Source organism: Oncorhynchus masou, chromosome 13 (assembly GCF_036934945.1).
Source record: "Oncorhynchus masou masou isolate Uvic2021 chromosome 13, UVic_Omas_1.1, whole genome shotgun sequence".
NCBI classification, from domain to species: Eukaryota; Metazoa; Chordata; class Actinopteri; order Salmoniformes; family Salmonidae; genus Oncorhynchus; species Oncorhynchus masou.
The window spans coordinates 30152922-30171544 of record NC_088224.1 but is presented as its reverse complement, the minus strand read 5'-3'; the positions used below and the strand labels follow the sequence as shown (position 1 = coordinate 30171544).

At 42.2% G+C, this 18623-nt stretch overlaps 1 protein-coding gene across 1 annotated transcript; it reads left to right on the top strand.

Moving 5' to 3' along the window:
* Nucleotides 1–851: 851 nt before the first annotated feature.
* LOC135552069 (transmembrane protein 222-like) lies at nt 852–17805 on the top strand. The gene is made up of 6 exons (XM_064983450.1): nt 852–1095; nt 5124–5208; nt 10204–10235; nt 11562–11658; nt 12988–13118; nt 15004–17805. Exons 1-6 carry the CDS (start codon nt 956–958, stop codon nt 15089–15091), a joined length of 573 nt encoding a protein of 190 aa, XP_064839522.1. The 5' UTR covers nt 852–955; the 3' UTR covers nt 15092–17805.
* Nucleotides 17806–18623: the final 818 nt, after the last annotated feature.

Genomic DNA, 18623 nt, shown 5'->3' with positions numbered 1-18623 from the left:
GCTAGGGCCATTCCCCCCAGAAAAGTCTGGGAACTTGCAGGTGCCTTGGTGGAAGAGTGAGGTAACATCTCACAGCAAGAACTGCAAATCTGGTGCAGTCCATGAGGAAGAGATGCACTGCAGTTCTTAATGCAGCTGGTGGCCACACACTGTTACCTTTGATTTTGACTCCCCCTTTGTTCAGGGACACGTTATTGCATTTCTGTTAGTCACAAGTCTGTCGAACTTGTTCAGTTTATGTCTCAGTTGTTGAATCTTATGTTCATACAAATATTTACACATGTTAAGTTTGCTGAAATTAGACGCAGTTGACAGTGAGAGGACATTTCTTTTTTACTGAGTTTATCTCTTAGATATAGGACAGACACTTCAAAACCTTATTCCCCATGATGTATTTTTTGCCAGTCTTTTTTGCCATTTATGAACGTGTTCAGGGGCAGAACAACAAACTTGTCGGCTTAGGGATTCAATACAGCAGCCTTTCAGTTACTGGCCCATCGCTCTATCCACTAGGCTACCTGTTGCCCCTAATATAATGTATAAATGTAAGGTAATTCTGAGCAGGATCAGATGGTGACAGGGGTCTCAGCAGGTTCAGGTAGCCAGGGAAGACCAGCCAATTGTACGGGACCTATGGGACTCCCAATCATGGCCAGATGTGATAGAGCCTGGATTCGAACCAGGGACTGAGATGCAGTGCATTAGACCGCTGCTCCACTCGGGAGCCCTGAAAATACTCAAATATATTATGATGATAACAGAGAAATTGCAAAAATGATAACAAAAATCTTAATAAAAAAAAAATCTTAACAAGCCTATGGGTCACTGGCTGTTTCCATTTTTTCCACCAGCCCACCCAACAAAAAGATGGTCCATCTGACATTTGTCATAATTGCTCGATGGCCAATCTCATTGTTCTGTCTGTGGAGAAGCTGGTTGCCAGGAAGTTGGGCGAATGAAATTCATTTTTCAGTTGGTGATGGCGGATGTCGATATCGACACCATGAAGAATTACCACATAGCCTTTGAAAGAATAAACCCCGATACGAGTCGTTACCCCTACTGTATCGTGTGGACACCTATCCCCGTACTATCGTGAGTTTCCGGAGTAAACTTGCTTGTCTGCTTTGTTGTGTTTAGTGCGTGATTCATAATCAGTGTGGGAGAGTTATTGGTGACAGCTCCGACGCTAACGTTTGCTAGCTGGCTAGCCAGTTGCTATCAGCTCGCTTACCAGCTCTGTTTAAGCTCTCGCAGTCGGTTATTAATACCGATATGTTCCGAGGACAAAGCTTGTCAAATTTAAAACGGTGGCTTTTCTTTTCCGACATACACGGTCAGGGACACTTGACAGCATAGCCCAGGGCGAAATAGCCTTTGCTGGCTTCGTAAAGGCACACATGCAAGCTAGGTTACAATAACTTTAGCGAAATGGCTGCAATGTAACCAAATTATTAATCCAACCAGCTGGCTTTGTATCAAAGTGGCTTGACGCAATCTATCAGTTTCAGCGAGGCAACTTGCTACATAGTAACAAAGCCACGAGCTGTTACAGTAGTTTAAGGTGACATCATCCTCACAGACCGGTTGTCGGCATTTTGCATTTATCAGACTACCAAAACACATTTCTATGGTTTGGCTGTTTCATAATAGAAATGTACTTTATTAGCTATATTTAAATCTGATTGTGGTGTAGTGTTGTAGGGAGTGTCTTTTGGATCAAGGAGGAGACAGATACAGCTTGCGTCCTTAATGGCACACTATTCCCTTTATAGTGCACTACATTTGTCTCTGGTCAAAATTAGTGCACGAATAACAATAGGGTGCCATTTGAGACAGTCCTCACCACCCGCTTTCTCCCCAACAACCAACTCACCCCTACATAAAATCTCTCTGCCTAGTATTTAGGTGGGCACTACTGCACTGCACTCTCTATTGGGCCAGACATTATCTAGGATGCCTCCTCTGTGTCCTGCCCCTCTTTCCTGCACCATTTCACTTTTGCAAAAGAGCATCTCTTGAATGCATAATATGATGGTATCATTGGTATAAACTAGAGGTTGACCGATTATGATTTTTCAACGCCGATACCGATTATTGGAGGACCAAAAAAGCCGATACCGATTATTGGAGGACCAAAAAAGCCAATACCGATTAATCGGCCGACTTTTATTTAATTTTTTATTTGTAATAATGACAATTACAACAATACTGAATTAACACTTATTTCACCTTAATATAAAACATCAATAAAATCAATTTAGCCTCAAATAAATAATTAAACATGTTCAATTTGGTTTAAATAATGCAAAACAAAGTGTTGGAGAAAAGTAATATATGCCATGTAAAAATGTGTGCCATGTAAAAAAGCTAACGTTTAAGTTCCTTGCTCAGAACATGAGAACATGTGAAAGTTGCTGGTTCCTTTTAACATGAGACTTCAATATTCCAAGGTAAGAGGTTTTAGGTTGCAGTTATTATAGTATTTATAGGACTATTTCTCTCTATACCATTTGTATTTCATACACCTTTGACTATTGGATGTTCTTATAGGCACTATAGTATTGCCAGTGTAACAGTATAGCTTCCGTCCCACTCCTCGCCCCTATCTGGGCTCGGACCAGGAATACATCAACAACAGCCACACTCGAAGCAGCGTTACCCACGGCTCCACAAAAGCCGTGGCCCTTGCAGTGCAAGGCGAATAACTACTCCAAATCTAAAAGCAAGTGACGTTTCAAACAGTATTAGCGCACACCCAGCTAACTAGCTAGCCATTTCACATTGGTTACACCAGCCATTAGGCTGAGAGGCTTGAAGTCATAAACAGCGCTGTGCTTGCGAAGAGCTGCTGGCAAAACGCACAAAAGTGCTGTTTGAATGAATGATTACGGGCCTGCTGCTTCTCAGTCAGACTACTCTATCAAATCAGACTTAATTATAACATAATAACACACAGAAATAAGAGCCGTTGGTCATTAATATGATCAAATCTGGAAACAATAATTTCGAAAACAAAACGTTTATTATTTCAGTGAAATATGGAACCGTTCTGTATTTTATCTAACAGGTAGCATCCCTAAGTCTAAATATTCTTGTTACATTGCACAACCTTCAATGTATGTCATAATTACGTAAAATTCTGGCAAATTAGTTCGCAATGAGCCAGGCAGCCCAAACTGTTGCATATACCCTGACTGCGTGCAATGAATGCAAGAGGAATTACACAATTTCAGCTGGTTAATATTGCCAGCAAAACTGGATTAGTAGTTATAACTAGTGATTATGATTGATTGTTTTTTGTAAGATAAGTTTAATGCCAGATAGCAATTTACCTTGGCTTCTACTGCATTCGTGTAACAGGCAGGCAACTCGTGGAGTGCAATGGTTAGAGCGTTGGACTAGTTAACTGTGCGGTTGTGGGCTGCCAGATGTATGAGGAAAGAATGTTGTTTTTGCATCCCAAATGGCACACTTTTCCCTATGTAGTGCATTACTATGGGCCCTGGTCAAAATAAGTGCAATCGCTGTAACTCAATGCAGTTATGCTGCGATCAGACCGACGTCGTCATTGCATCAATGTTGTGTAATGAATTCTGCTGTCCAACTTTTGTAATCCCACACTTTTGGTGGATAATATTCACCTTTTGCTACTATTTCTGTCAAGTCAAGCATACAATTTGATGCATATGTTAGATAAATCCAACGTATGCACCACACAGAATGCACCACATAGAATACACTGCAACAACCTCTGCAACGCAATGCTGCAAGGCAAACGCAGCGTCCCATTGGAGATGAATGTACTTCTGGTGTACCAAAATGCAATGACACTGTCAGTGTGATTGAGGTGTAAGAGAATAATACACTGCCCTGTCTGTCTGTTCATTTGATCAGTTAAGCTACAGGGCCTTCAGAAAGAATTCACACCCCTTTACTTTTTCCACATTTTGTTGTGTTACGGCCTGCATTTGAAAATGGATTAAATGAGGAGGTTTTGGTCATTGGCCTGCACGAAATAACCCATAATGTCAAAGTGGAATTATGTTTTCGAGATTAACATGTACAGCAAAAATGAGAGGAAGACCTAGTAGACGCTATTGATGATGATTAATGGATACAGATGTTTGAATGCGAAGTCATGTTCATATAGTCTCAGACATGAATTACTGCAGTTTAAGACCATCCATAGAACGTACTACATGCCAGTGAAACTGAATTATATGCACTCAGAAATGTGGTTCCTCTGCTGGAGTTTTAAAACACAAAAGGGAACATAGACGCAGATGCTATGGTCTTGGGAAGGCTGGCTGAATTCTGGCAAAGTGTATGTTCTTTTGTCTCAGCATGTCTACAGATTCTCCCTTCTCCTTGTTTTTGTTTGCTTGGAAATGTTGATACTGGAGACTGTTTTCAGAGGAAACTGTAACCTAGGATTTATAGTGGCTAAGAAATGCATTGCTATTATTTAGAAGGTTGGTTTTCCTCCAACAATGTCACAATGGATGGCACACCATGGCCTTGGTCTAACACACCTGAAACCAATAATTAATGTTTCACTTAGATCCTAAAGCTGAGTGGGGTGTGTTGGGTTGGGGTGCTGCAGGGCCTTAGACACCTAGGGGCAGGATGGGGCTACCCAGCTATATTGTGTGCAAGTAAAAAGAGCTCTACAATATTATTAGGCCTATGAGATTAATTATAAGGAGGATGTGCTGTTTCTGTGTGTTAATGTGTATGTGTTTTCTTTGTATGTTTTTGTTTACTTTTGCTTCCAAGCCTTTACCTTGGGGGGGGGGGGGGGGGGGAATTGTGTTGGGAGAGTTAAGTTATTGAGTTGACTGGTGGGGGTTGGGTGTGCAGGTGGCTCGGGCTGGCTAGGCGGTCTGGCTGAAATTTGATATAAAGTATGTCTCAATAAAGACATTCAAGTCTTTTTACTTAATTTTTTAAAGAGTTGTTCATTTGTTAGGCTAGTGGTTAAAGTTGCAACACAATATCGTTGTTCTAAATAGAGATGGCTAGAAGGGCTGTCATATTGGATTGTGTAGAGATGAGCTTTTAGACCCCCCCCCCCAGGTTATGTCCCCACCACTACTAAAACCAAAGTTGCACCCTTGCAGATGGCTGCTACCATTCATTGGACACATGGGAATCTGCACCTCTTCTGGTATCATCCGGGACTTTGCTGGGCCCTACTTTGTCTCTGTGAGTACTTGTGTTCTTCCTCTCCTTTCTTCTGTTTTTTTACTGCCCTCTTTTTCTGTTCTTATTCTCAAGTGGCAGAAGAAAATAGACCTATATCATTCAGCTGAAATCCTGATAGGCCTAGACACACTACACACACTTACATAGATTTAGGGCCCATTTCCCAGACCCAGATTAAGCCTACTCCTGTAGATTAATCTGGGTTGGGGGGAAACCGGAGTTCTCTGTTCCAGGATATTGAGCTTTGTCTGTAATACTTGTATAAGTATTGTTATAAGAGTTGCCAAGACAGCACGAACAGATTTGTGAACAGGCAAATATAAATTGGAAGAGCTGGCTTTAAACCACATTGAAATACCTATTGGCTGCCTGTAGAGGTAGTGAACTATAGATCTATATAACTAGATCTGCAAGCAGAACCCTATATTGAAGTCGTATGTCAAGTGCTGCTCCTTGCAGTGATTGATATATATATCATACTTATTACTGCGGGCGCTGCCTTGGGACTGGACTGGGGACTAGGTTTCAAGAGAAGAAGAGTCTAAATAGCAGTGTGTGTGCTCACTATTACATTGGCCTTCCTGGAAGAACTTGTCAGGGAAATGTCCCCCCAGGGATCAATAAAGAGTTCAATATGGTCTGTTAACTCCCTGAAGCTCCCCAACAAGTACACTGCTACTAACACACTGCTACAAGCACCCTGTGTTGGCCCCAACTATAAAGTCCATTCTTTGGGATTGCTAAATTGAATAAGAAAGACTATCTATACACCCTACAGTAGGATTTCCCTGGTCTGTAAGAACTAGAGACTAAATGTTTGTTCTAGCTCAGGGAAAGGCACTGGCGGCCACGTCCCCCCTTTTGTAGGGGATCAATTTCCCTAAACAAAACTCAGTCGGGGTCTCAATTTACTGTTGAGAGTTAGAATAGTTTCAGTTTCAAGATTTCATGTCACATGCACAAGTACAATGAAATGCCTTTCTTGTAGTGGTGATTTTAGCATCTACAGTTGAAGTCAGAAGTTTACATTAAAACTCATTTTTCAACCACTCCACAAATGTCTTGTTAACAAACTATAGTTTTGGCAAGTAATTTTTCTAACAATTGTTTCCAGACAGATTATTTCACTGTATCACAATTCCAGTGGGTCAGAAGTTTACATACACTAAGTTGACTGTGCCTTAAAACAGCTTGGAAAATTCCAGAAAATTATGTCATGGCTTTAGAAGCTTCTGATAGGCTAATTGACATAATTTGAGTCAATTGGAGGTGTACATGTATTTCAAGGCCTACCTTCAAACTCAGTGCCATTTTGCTTGACATCATGGGAAAATCAAAAGAAATCAGTCAAGACCTCAGAAAATAAATTGTAGACATCCACAATTCTGGTTCATCCTTGGGAGAAATTTCCAAATGCCTGAAGGTACCACGTTCATCTGTACAAACAATAGTATGCAAGTATAAACACCATGGGACCACGGAGCTATCATAGTCTCAGGACGGAGACGCGTTCTGTTTCCTATAGATGAACATACTTTGGTGTGAAAAGAGCAAATCAATCCCAGAACAACAGCAAAGGACCATGTGAAGATGCTGGAGGAAACAGGTACAAAAGTATCTCTAGCCACAGTAAAACGAGTCCTATATCGACATAACTTGAAAGGCCGCTCAGCAAGGAAGAAGCCACTGCTCCAAAACCTCCATAAAAAAGCCAGACTACGGTTTGCAACTGCACATGCACAAAGATCGTACTTTTTGAAGAAAATGTCCTCTGGTCTGATGAAACAAAAATAGAACTATTTGGTCATAATGACCATTGTTATGTTTGGAGGAAAAAGGGGGATGCTTGCAAGCCGAAGAACAGAATCCCAACCGTGTAGCACGGGGGTGGAAGCATCATGTTGTGGTGGTGCTTTGCTGCAGGAGGGACTGGTGCACTTCACAAAATAAATGGCATCATGAGGGAGAAAAATGATGTGGATATATTGAAGCAACATCTCAAGACATCAGTCAGGAAGTTAAAGCTTGGTCGCAAATGGGTCTTCCAAGTGGACAATGACCCCAAGCATACTTCCAAAGTTGTGGCAAAATGGCTTAAGGACAACAAAGTCAAGGTATTGGAGTGGCCATCACAAAGCCCTGACCTCAATCCCATAGAATATTTGTGGGCAGAACTGAAAAAGCGTGTGTGAGCGAGGAGTCCTACAAACCTGACTCAGTTACACCAGCTCTGTCAGGAGGGATGGGCCAGAATTCACCCAACTTATTGTGGGAAGCTTGTGGAAGGCTACCCAAAAGGTTTGACCCAAGTTAAACAATTTAAAGGCAATGCTACCAAATACTAATTGCGTGAATGTAAACTTCTGACCCACTGGGAATGTGATGAAAGAAATAAAAGCTGACATAAATTATTCTCTCTACTATTATTCTGACATTTCACATTCTTAAAAGCAAGTGGTGATCCTAACTGACCTTAGACAGGGAATTTTTACTTGGATTAAATGTCAGGAATTGTGAAGAAACTGTGTTTAAATGTCATTGCCTAAGGTGTATGTAAACTTCTGACTTCACCTGTACATCTTGGTGGGGCAAAGTTCCCACCCCCAAAATTGGGATGCATGTCAGCAAAGCCTCTATACAACTCAGCACTAAGTAATAGATTAATTGCACGACTACGGTGACAAACTGTGCCCACTGTGCCCACAAACTGTTAGGGCTTACATAAAGCTGTCTGGATAAACTGTCTTCAATTTTGACCAGTTTCCCAGTCCCTGCCAATGCAAAACGTCCCCACAGCATGATGCTGCCACCACCATGCTTCACTGTGGGGATGATATTCTCAGGGTGATGAGATGTGTTGGGTTTGTGCCAGTCATAGTGTTTTCCTTGATGGCCAAAAAGCAACATTTTAGTCTCATCTGACCAGAGTACCTTCTACCATATGTTTGGGGAGTCTCCCACATGCCTTTTGGTGAACACCAAACGTGTTTGCTTAATTTTTTCTTTATTAAGCAATGGCTTTTTTCTGGCCACTCTTCCGTAAAGCCCAGCTCTGTGGAATGTACAGCTTAAAGTGGTCCTATGGACAGATACTCCAATCTACGCTGTGGAGCTTTGCAGCCCATCTCTTGGCAGGTTTGTTGTGGTGCCATATTCTTTCATTTTTTTTAATAATAGATTTAATGGTGCTCTGTGGGATGTTCAAAGTTAAATTACAGGTTGTAATGCATTTGCAAGGCACTGTAGGTGTAGAAAAAGCAAAAAGACTCTTTATCAACACATCCATGTCAGGGGGAGAAGAGCAGGAAACCACTGAATTTGCTCACACTATAAAAGTTGTTTTCTCACATGTGTTGTGATCAGTGGCAATTTTAACATGTAAATCTTGGTGGGGCAAACTACAAACTATTTTTTTTAAATACATGCCAGCAAAGTCTCAACACAACACATTAATTGCACTTTAACAGTGACAAAAAGTGCCCACAAAATGTTAGGGCCTACATAAAGCTACCCCAACAGCAGAGATTTCTTTTCAGCACCGTGGAGTGAATCTTTACCACCGCTACACCTGGCTATCAGCAGAGCCTTGTCTGGCAGTGAAAAGTTTAATTCAACCTCCTTTACTGCCTTAAAAAAACAGCTGATATGGCTGACTTGCTTAAACTAATGTGGTTTCTACTGACAATTGGGATGTACTATGGCATAAGGGAACGACGAGCGGATAAGACTCAATCCGTAATTTCCATTAAGACATTAATGAGCGAGCTTGGAAGGGACGTAGTCAATATGACTTTGTTCAGCACTTTTGAAATATACAGCGACAGAATTCAGAACATTGGCCATCCTTACAGTATTCTCCATGTACATCAAGTCACTGCTTTCTTGCAAGCTCTAACCCCAACAATGCAGTCATTAATAACAACTGTAATACAAAAAATAACAAGGTAGAACAGAAACAACATACTATATACAGTGTCAGTTCCAGTACCATATTTACAATATGCAGGGATACTGGATTGATAGAGGTAGATATGTATAGAGCTAAGGTGACTAGGCGTCAGGATTTATGATAAACAGAGTAGCAGCAGCGTATTTGATGATTAGATGTGTGTATGGTCAGCAGAAATATATTAGCATTTTATGTGTGTATGAGCAACTGATGGCGTTTGTATGTGTGTTGGAGTATCAGTGTGCATAGTGTGTAGGGCCCTGTGAGAGTGCATAGAGACAGTGCAAGAATAAGATACAAAGGTCAACTCTGATAGTCCGTGTTAGCTTTTTAGTTAGCTATTTAGCAGTCTTATGGCATGGGGATAGCAGCTGTTCAGGAGCCTGTTAGTACTGCTTGCCGTGCTGAAGCAGAGAGAACAGTCTACGGGTTGGGTGGTTAGAATAGTACAATACACAAGGTGCAATTTCGACATTTTGATTGTGAATCAGCAGTTATTCTCTTGCCATGTCAGTCACCGACAGTCATTCAATTAGCCATGTCAGCTAGCAATTTTAGATTGGTAAGTTAGTCTAGCCAGCTATCTAAACTTGCAGTAATCATGGTCGAGTTACGCCAGGGGGGGGCCCGTTGATTTTTGTTAGTAACTTTCACTCCGATATCATATTGCAAACATTTGTCTCCACCCTATAGCAAAATGTGTAGAATTGCATGAAATGAACTCTAAAACAAAACTGAAGCATGCTGACACCTTAACACACACACCAGTGCCAGGCTGACACCTTAACACACACACCAGTGCCAGGCTGACACCTTAACACACACACCAGTGCCAGGCTGACACCTGCCGGGTAGTCTTTATCTATCTGCTTCCTGTAGCACTTCAACACCTTATATGGTTTGTTGTTGATATCTGCTGAATTTCTGAAAATTCAGAGACCCCAGAAAGTGAGCTTCAGGGTGATTTAACATTGTCATTCATTAGGTTTGATATTATGAATGCATTACCAATTATATTGCATGTTATTGTCTTTGATTTATTGCAGGAAGACAACATGGCCTTTGGGAGACCAACAAAGTAAGTAAACGAAATGTTCTGGGGTGTGTTTAGTCTTATCCTGATGACTGAAATGTTTGTCTTCTTCATGGTCTAATCAGTAGAGGGATATTAAAATCTCAGCATATTTTCTCAACATGCAGTCGGGTCCCAAATTATTGACACCCTTGATGAAGATGAGCAATAATGACTCTATAAAATAAAGAATTCTGTGAAATTCTACTTTTTTATGCTAGTACAATTGCTCAGAGAAATACATTTTGTTTAACAAGTAAAACATATACTTTTTCCTCAAAAAGGTAGGTGTCAAAATGATTGACACCCCTAAAGATTCTCAAAAAATAAGTCCCATATTCCTAGAATGCAATGAATACATCAAGCTTGTGACTACAAACCTTTTGGCTGCATTTGCAGCTCATTTTGGTTGTGTTTCTGATTATTTCTTGCCCAGTAGAAATGACTGGTAAATAATGTATTGTGTGATTTTTGGAGTCACTTATATTGTAAATGAGAATATATGTTTCTAAACACTTCTACAATAATGTGGATGCTTCCATGATTACAGATAATCCTGAATCAATCATAAGTAATGATGAGTTAGCAAGTTACAGAGGGCCCCAATTTATTTTAATTTAACCTTATATTTAACTAGGCAAGTCAGTTAAGAACATTTTTTTTATTACAATAACGGCCTAGGAACAGTGGGTTAACTGCCTTGTTCAGGGGCAGAACGACAGATTTTTACCTTGTCAGCTCAGGGATTTGATCTAGCAACCTTTCGGTTACTAGTCCAACACTCTAACCACTAGGCTACCTGCCACCCCAAAACATGTTCTTGGTGATGGTGAGAGGTTAGCATGTCTTGGGGTTATGATCTTTGACCCTCTGTAACTTACTCACTAACCATTATTCACGATTAATTCAGGATTTCATTCATTCTAGATTTGTTGACTACTTTATTCATAAGAATCTTTAGGGGTGTCAATAATTTTGACCCCTGCCTTTTTGTGTGTGGAAAAAATATATATTACTTGTTGAACAAAATGTCTTTCTCTGGGCAATTGTATTCGTGTAAAGTAATATAAATTCAAAAATGTTTGCGCATTCAATGTAAATGAGTATTTTCATTATTTTATGCAGTCATTATTGCTCATCTTTATCAAGGGTGTGAATCATTTCGTACCCCACTGTATCTTGAATGAAAGCACTTGTGCAGAGCAGTTAGCTTGGTCCCAGATCTATTTGTGCTGTATACCCAACTCAAGATAGCACAAACAGATCTGGGACCAACCAGGCTACAGAGTAGTAGTAGCTCCAGGTTCTGATAGATTCTCTGTGTATTTGAAGATACTGGATGCTGGACGTAGCCAGGGTGTATGCTAGTGGCTCCAACGCCTGGGACACAGCAGTGCAAGACGCCTCAGAGGAATACAAAAACAGAATGGTAAGGAATTGTTGGTGGAAGCTTCCAACCGGAAGGTCATCGGTTTGAATCCCAAATTCCGAATGAGGGGGATCTGTTGGGATTCTAGGTACACTACATGACCAAAATTATGTGGACACCTGCTCGTTGAACATCTCATTCCAAAATCATGGGCATTAATATGGAGTTGGACCCCCCCCCCCCCCCTGCTGCTATATCAGCCTCCACTCTTCTGGGAAGGCTTTCCACTAGATGTTGGAAAAATTGCTGTAGGGATTGGACGATGTTGGGCGATTAGGCCTGGCTCGCAGTCGGTCATTCCAATTCATCCCAAAGGTGAATGTTGAGTTGAGGTCAGTGCTCTGCAGGCAAGTCAAGTTCTTCCACACCGATCTCGACAAACCATTTCTGTATGGGCCTTGCTTTGTGCACTGGGGGATTGTCATGCTAAAACAGGAAAGTGCCTTCCCCAACTGTTGCCACAAAGTTGGAAGCACAGAATCGTCTAGAATGTCATTGTATACTGTAGCGTTAAAATATCCCTTCACTGGAACTAAGGGGCCCGAACCATGAAAATAGCCCCAGACCATTATTCCTCCTCCACCAAACTCTACAGTTGGCACTATCCATACGGGCAGTTAGCTTTCTCCTTGCATCTGCCAAACCCAAATTTGTCCATCGGACTTCCAGATGGTGAAGCGTGATTCATCACTCCAGAGAACATGTTTCCACTGCTCTAAACTTTGTGGCGGTGAGCTTTACACCACTCCAGCCGACACTTGGCATTGCTCATGGTGATCTTAGACTTGTGTGCAGCTGCTCGGCCATGGAAGCCCATTTCATTATGTTTCGACGAACAGTTATTGTGCAGATGTTGCTTCCAGAGAAAGTTTTGAACTCGGTAGTGAGTGTTGCAACTTAGGACACAGAATTTGTTACGGGCTATTCGCTTCAGCACTTGGCGGTCCTGTTCTGTGAGCTTGTGTGGCCTACCACTTTGCAGCTGAGCCGTTGTTGCTCCTAGACACTTCCACTTCACAATAACAGCACTTACAGTTGACTGGTGCAGCTCTAGCACGGCAGAAATTTGACAAACTGACTTGTTGGAAAGGTGCCATCCTATGACGGTTCCATATTGAAAGTCAATGAGCTCTTCAGTAAGACCATTCTACTGCTAATGTTTGTCAATGGAGATTGCATGGCTGTGTGCTTGATTTTATACACATGTCAGCAGCGGGTGTGGCTGAAATAGCCAAATCAACTAATTAGAAGAAGTGTCCACATACATTTGTATATATAGTGTACCATTGACCATACAAATGTTGATTGTACCTCTCCCCCCCTCCACAGCACAACCTCTGCTGTGACAACTGTCACTCCCATGTGGCCATGGCTCTGAACCTGATGCGCTATGAGAACAAAACCTCGTGGAACATGATCAACCTCTGTCTGCTCTCCCTCATCCACGGAAAACACGTCAGGTACTGAGATACTGTCTGTCTGTCTGCTCTCTCTAGTCCACGGAAAACATGTCAGGTACTGAGACACTGTCTGCTCTCTCTAGTCCACGGAAAACACGTCAGGTACTGAGACACTGTCTGCTCTCTCTAGTCCACGGAAAACACGTCAGGTACTGAGACACTGTCTGCTCTCTCTAGTCCACGGAAAACATGTCAGGTACTGAGACACTGTCTGCTCTCTCTAGTCCACGGAAAACACGTCAGGTACTGAGACACTGTCTGCTCTCTCTAGTCCACGGAAAACATGTCAGGTACTGAGACACTGTCTGCTCTCTCTAGTCCACGGAAAACACGTCAGGTACTGAGACACTGTCTGCTCTCTCTAGTCCACGGAAAACATGTCAGGTACTGAGATACTGTCTGCTCTCTCTAGTCCACAGAAAACATGTCAGGTACTGAGATACTGTCTGCTCTCTCTAGTCCACGGAAAACACGTCAGGTACTGAGACACTGTCTGCTCTCTCTAGTCCACGGAAAACACGTCAGGTACTGAGACACTGTCTGTCTGCTCTCTCTAGTCCACGGCAAACATGTCAGGTACTGAGATACTGTCTGTCTGTTCTCTCTAGTCCACGGCAAACATGTCAGGTACTGAGATACTGTCTGTCTGCTCTCTCTAGTCCACGGAAAACATGTCAGGTACTGAGATACTGTCTGTCTGCTCTCTCTAGTCCACAGAAAACATGTCAGGTAGAAGACACTGTCTGTCTGCTCTCTCTAGTCCACGGAAAACATGTCAGGTTCTAAGACACTGTCTGTCTGCTCTCTCTAGTCCACGGAAAACATGTCAGGTACTAAGACACTGTCTGTCTGCTCTCTCTAGTCCACAGAAAACATGTCAGGTAGAAGACACTGTCTGTCTGCTCTCTCTAGTCCACGAAAAACACGTCAGGTACTGAGATACTGTCTGTCTGCTCTCTCTAGTCCACGGAAAACATGTCAGGTACTAAAACACTGTCTGTCTGCTCTCTCTAGTCCACAGAAAAAAAGTCAGGTAAAAGACACTGTCTGCTCTCTCTAGTCCACGGAAAACACATCAGGTACTAAGACACTGTCTGTCTGCTCTCTCTAGTCCACGGAAAACATGTCAGGTACTGAGATACTGCTGCAGAAAAGGTTAAAAGAATTTGCATTGATGTTGTTAATATTTACAGCACTGTGAATTTTTTAGGGCCAGAACTGTGAGGTAGGGCTGGATATTGTTATGTGTATGCTCTGTACTCTGGGTCCCAGGGGCTGATAGATATGTCACTGAAATTCCTCTGAAAATCTGAGGGACAAACAGACAGAGGGCCTCCTGATGATTCTATGGCGATATTAGGATTGAGTCTGATGAAACAGTGGTATGTTTTGGTTGATGGAATGTGACAGCTCGTCCCCATGCCCCTTCCTGTGAGGGTGGTAGCGGCAGGAGTCTTCCCACTAGCATACTACCTAGAGTGAACCCATGTATGCAGGCAATCTGATTGGTACTCATCCTAGCATGGACATTGGAGCGTAGCTATGTGGGTGGGTTGGTTGGACAGACACGTCACATGACCCTGGCCTGGCTGGATCTGAAGAGGTTGTCATGGCAACCACTTGAGCCTCTGTAATTAATTATGTATGTGCGTGCAATCTCAGGCGTGTGCTGTCAAGACTATGGGGGAAATTAGGTGAAGAATTAGATTTACACTCAGTCAATCCTCAGACCTCATATGATCGCTTACGTCTTCTGCTATGTTTGTTGTTCCAGAAAGCCAATGCATCTCTCTGTCTCTCTCTCTCCCCCTCTTTTCTCTCTCTCTCTTTCCTTGCCCTCCTCTCTCTCTCTCTCTCTCCCTCCATCTCTGTATCCTCTTTCCAGCTGTGCAGGGTTCCTGAAGACCTGGCTTCCCTTCCTCATGTTGCTGGGTATCATCCTAACTGTGGCTCTGACCATTAACCTGCAGTGACCAGCCAACCAGGTGGGAGGACAGAGCTTACAGGGAGCACGGAGCAGAGGGGGGAGTGGGATGGACTCCCTGCAGAAGGTGGGCGAGGGAGATTTGGGGCAAACAGGGAGGGAGGGAATGGGAACCCTCTGCAGGTTGAAAGTGACTGTTGAGTTGGGAGGTGTCACACCTACTCAACTCTGATTGTGAGGGTGGAGAGGGAAAAAGACATGGAACTGTGACAACCCAGCAACATACAAACCAATGAGAGGACACTGAAGAGAAGGCCAAAAACATCCTCTACTCAACTAAGCACAAAGCCTGTTTGTTTGTAGGACCAGGCAACCTGGCTTTCACTGGTGGCGTGGCCCTACTGAAGCTGGAATACATTTGGATGGTACTTTTAGTTGTTTGTTTATTTTGGGGTTGAGAGTAATTGTTCTTGATGGACGGTAGCTTACTTTTAAATATTTTAATGCCCTCCACAAACATCCCAAGTCCATAAATGTTTATGCAATTTTCAAATGTTTTGATTTTCAATGAAGGCCTAGTATATGGTTATAGACCATCATAACCATCCATTACCTAGGAATGTGGAGGAGGATGTTGCCGGCTCTGTAGATTACAGTAGCGATGGTAGTGGTGGAGGGGTAGGGGTTGTTCTTTCTTTCAGGGGTAGTAGTCTTCTCTCCCACAGGGACAGCGGCATCCTTGCCTTTCTCTCTCTGCCATGCTGAAACCAACACCCACCATCCATTTGAATGACATGGGACTATGATGATGATCCATTGACTCAGTGCTTCCCATACTCTGAGATAAATCAAATACTCCATCTTGATATTTCACTTTAATGCCTTTCAAGGAATGTGTTATTGCATTGGCATGGTATGCTTGGTTTGATACAGTTCCTATTACTGCAACTTTTAATAACCTGTGATTCACCAAGAGTGGTTTGTTGTTTCAAGGAATTCTACCTATCTACTACTGTGGACTGTATCCAGGATAACAACTCTCAAAACGCTGCTATTAGCAAGTGATGCCTCATCTTGTGTGATATCAATGAGCACAGTTGAACTGCTTCTGTCTGCATCTTATTTAAATATTTGTATTTTTCTTAACTCATTGACATTTGTATGTTTAGACCCATTTTAATGGTGGCTCTTTTCAAAACGGGATTACAGATTATAGATTTCAGATAATCTCATGAAGTGTGTTGGATTATTTGGATACTTCGTACAGTGGCCATGGTAACCTCTGTGGAACCCTGGACTCATAACTCTGGACTCCACCTGCAGATGGGAATGGAATGCATGATGTTCTGGAATGCTGCAGAGTTCATTTGTGTTCTGTGTTCTAGGATGTGAGTGTGCTAAATGGAGATCTCCCCAGTCCCTACAGGAGAGGGATCACCGCTTTCTGATTCTGAACACTCAAACTCCAACATCAATATGTGCCCTAGAAGAAATAAGTACCTCTGACTCCTAGCTCTGACTGGGCTCTTGAAAAAATTTAATGAATTCATATAGTTGGTGCCTGAAAAACAATGGTCTTCTATCATGGGTCTTCCTGGATAATGTGTATGTACATAAATGGCTCAATTTATATCAAACTACATTTTTAGACTATACCATCTATATTGATTTTGTATGTAGTAGCCTACTTTAAAACACTGGCTAATCCTAGATGATGGTTGGCACACAAAATCCATTGCCATGGCTTCCTTCTGCGGTGGCAGGTTCAAATCCCCTCATTGTTTGGAGTGAAACCACAAAGCGCTGAGCCTTGAGCTTTCTCTCTTTAGCCATGGAGCTGCCAGAAGCAGCAGGTAGCCTGCTGGGTCCTCCAGGTTGAACACACCAATACCCTTGTCACACTACCGAGCTGGACTGAACCGATGTACTGAGCTGGCTTGGTTACGCATCCAGCATAATGTGTAACCGCGCTGAAAGGAAAAAGGTCTGAGCCAGCACAGCTTGGTTTGGGTCGGCACGATAGTGTGAAAAGCAGTCTTTGGCTTAATATCCTGGGGTCTCCTCTCCTCCTGTGCCAGAGTGCCACTCCTGCTGTCTCAGATGAGATTAGAAGGACATTGTGAAATGTCAATGCATCACCATGCAGCCCTTTTCACATTCCTGCTTTCTATCCTGTCGGACTTCATTCTTTAAAATTCCAGTAAATGTGATCGATGTTGATCTACTACTGCAATAACCCCACATTGTATGTATAAAAAACAAAAACAACAACGTATATATTGGTGTAGGTTTTTAAAGATCCTTCTTTTGTTTTCCATGACATTCACAGTCATGGCAGTTTTACACTTTCTGTAGCTGTTTGGCGATTTTATGCCAAGATACCAATTCTTTCTAGGGTATTTCCACTCCTTTGGTGTGCTTATGCCTAGAGGTACCATGGCTTCTTTCTCATATTTTTCCTTTCATGTTCATGCGCAAATATTAGACCAAGTGATATTGTCTTTAAGTAACATTGTATAATCTCAAATATCCTGTTTTAATTTATATGTATATTGTAAATGAACTATCCTCCTTAGTTTCCTTAATCTTCTACATGCAATACCATACCATACTATATTATATCAAAACTCATCACTGTTCTGCTATGAAGCAAGTTTGTGCCTGAATGCATGAGTGAGTGAGTCTGTCAGTGGATGTGTGAGTGTGCATGTCCTGGCTGCATGTTCTATGTCTCTGGTCATAAATATTTTCTTGAATCCTGTGGCTTTTTGGGGAATTGCTGATAACTGAATATCATAGCAGATGACTACCTATTAACAATACATTTGGATACACTTACTTATTACCACAACGGGTTTTCTAAAATGATGTAAATTGTCAATGACGGTGTGTTTGATATACAGTTGAAGTGGGAAGTTAACATACACCAAGCCAAATACATTTAAACTCAGTTCACAATTTCTGACATTTAATCTGAGTAAGAATTCCCTGTCTTAGGTCAGTTAGGATCACCACTTTACTTTAAGAATGTGAAATGTCAGAATAAAAGTAGAGAGAAGGATTTATTTCAGCTTTTATTTCTTTAATCACATTCCCAGTGGGTCAGAAGTTTACATACACTCAATTAGTATTTGGTAGCATTGCCTTTAAATTGTTTAACTTGGGTCAAACGTTTCGGGTAGCCTTCCACAAGCTTCCCACAATAAGTTGGGTGAATTTTGGCCCATTCCTCCTGACAGAGCTGGTGTAACTGAGTCAGGTTTGTAGGCCTCCTCGCTCGCACATGCCTTTTCAGTTCTGCCCACACATTTTCTATAGGATTGAGGTCAGGGCTTTTGTGATGGCCACTCCAATACCTTGACTTTGTTGTCCTTAAGCCATTTTGCCACAATTTTGGAAGTATGCTTGGGGTCATTGTCCATTTGAAAGACCCATTTGCGACCAAGCTTTAACTTCCTGACTGATGTCTTCAGATGTTGCTTCAATATATCCACATAATTTCCCTGCCTCATGATGCGATCTATTTTGTGAAGTGCACCAGTCTCTCCTGCAGCAAAGCACCCCCACAACATGATGCTGCC

Coding starts and splice junctions, on each gene's coding strand:
- LOC135552069 (XM_064983450.1), top strand. CDS start 956: ATGAAATTCATTTTTCAGTTGGTGATGGCGGATGTCGATATCGACACC. Junction 10,236..11,561: donor GCCTTTGGGAGACCAACAAA/GTAAGTAAACGA, acceptor GTGTATTTGAAG/ATACTGGATGCTGGACGTAG. Junction 13,119..15,003: donor ATCCACGGAAAACACGTCAG/GTACTGAGATAC, acceptor TCCTCTTTCCAG/CTGTGCAGGGTTCCTGAAGA.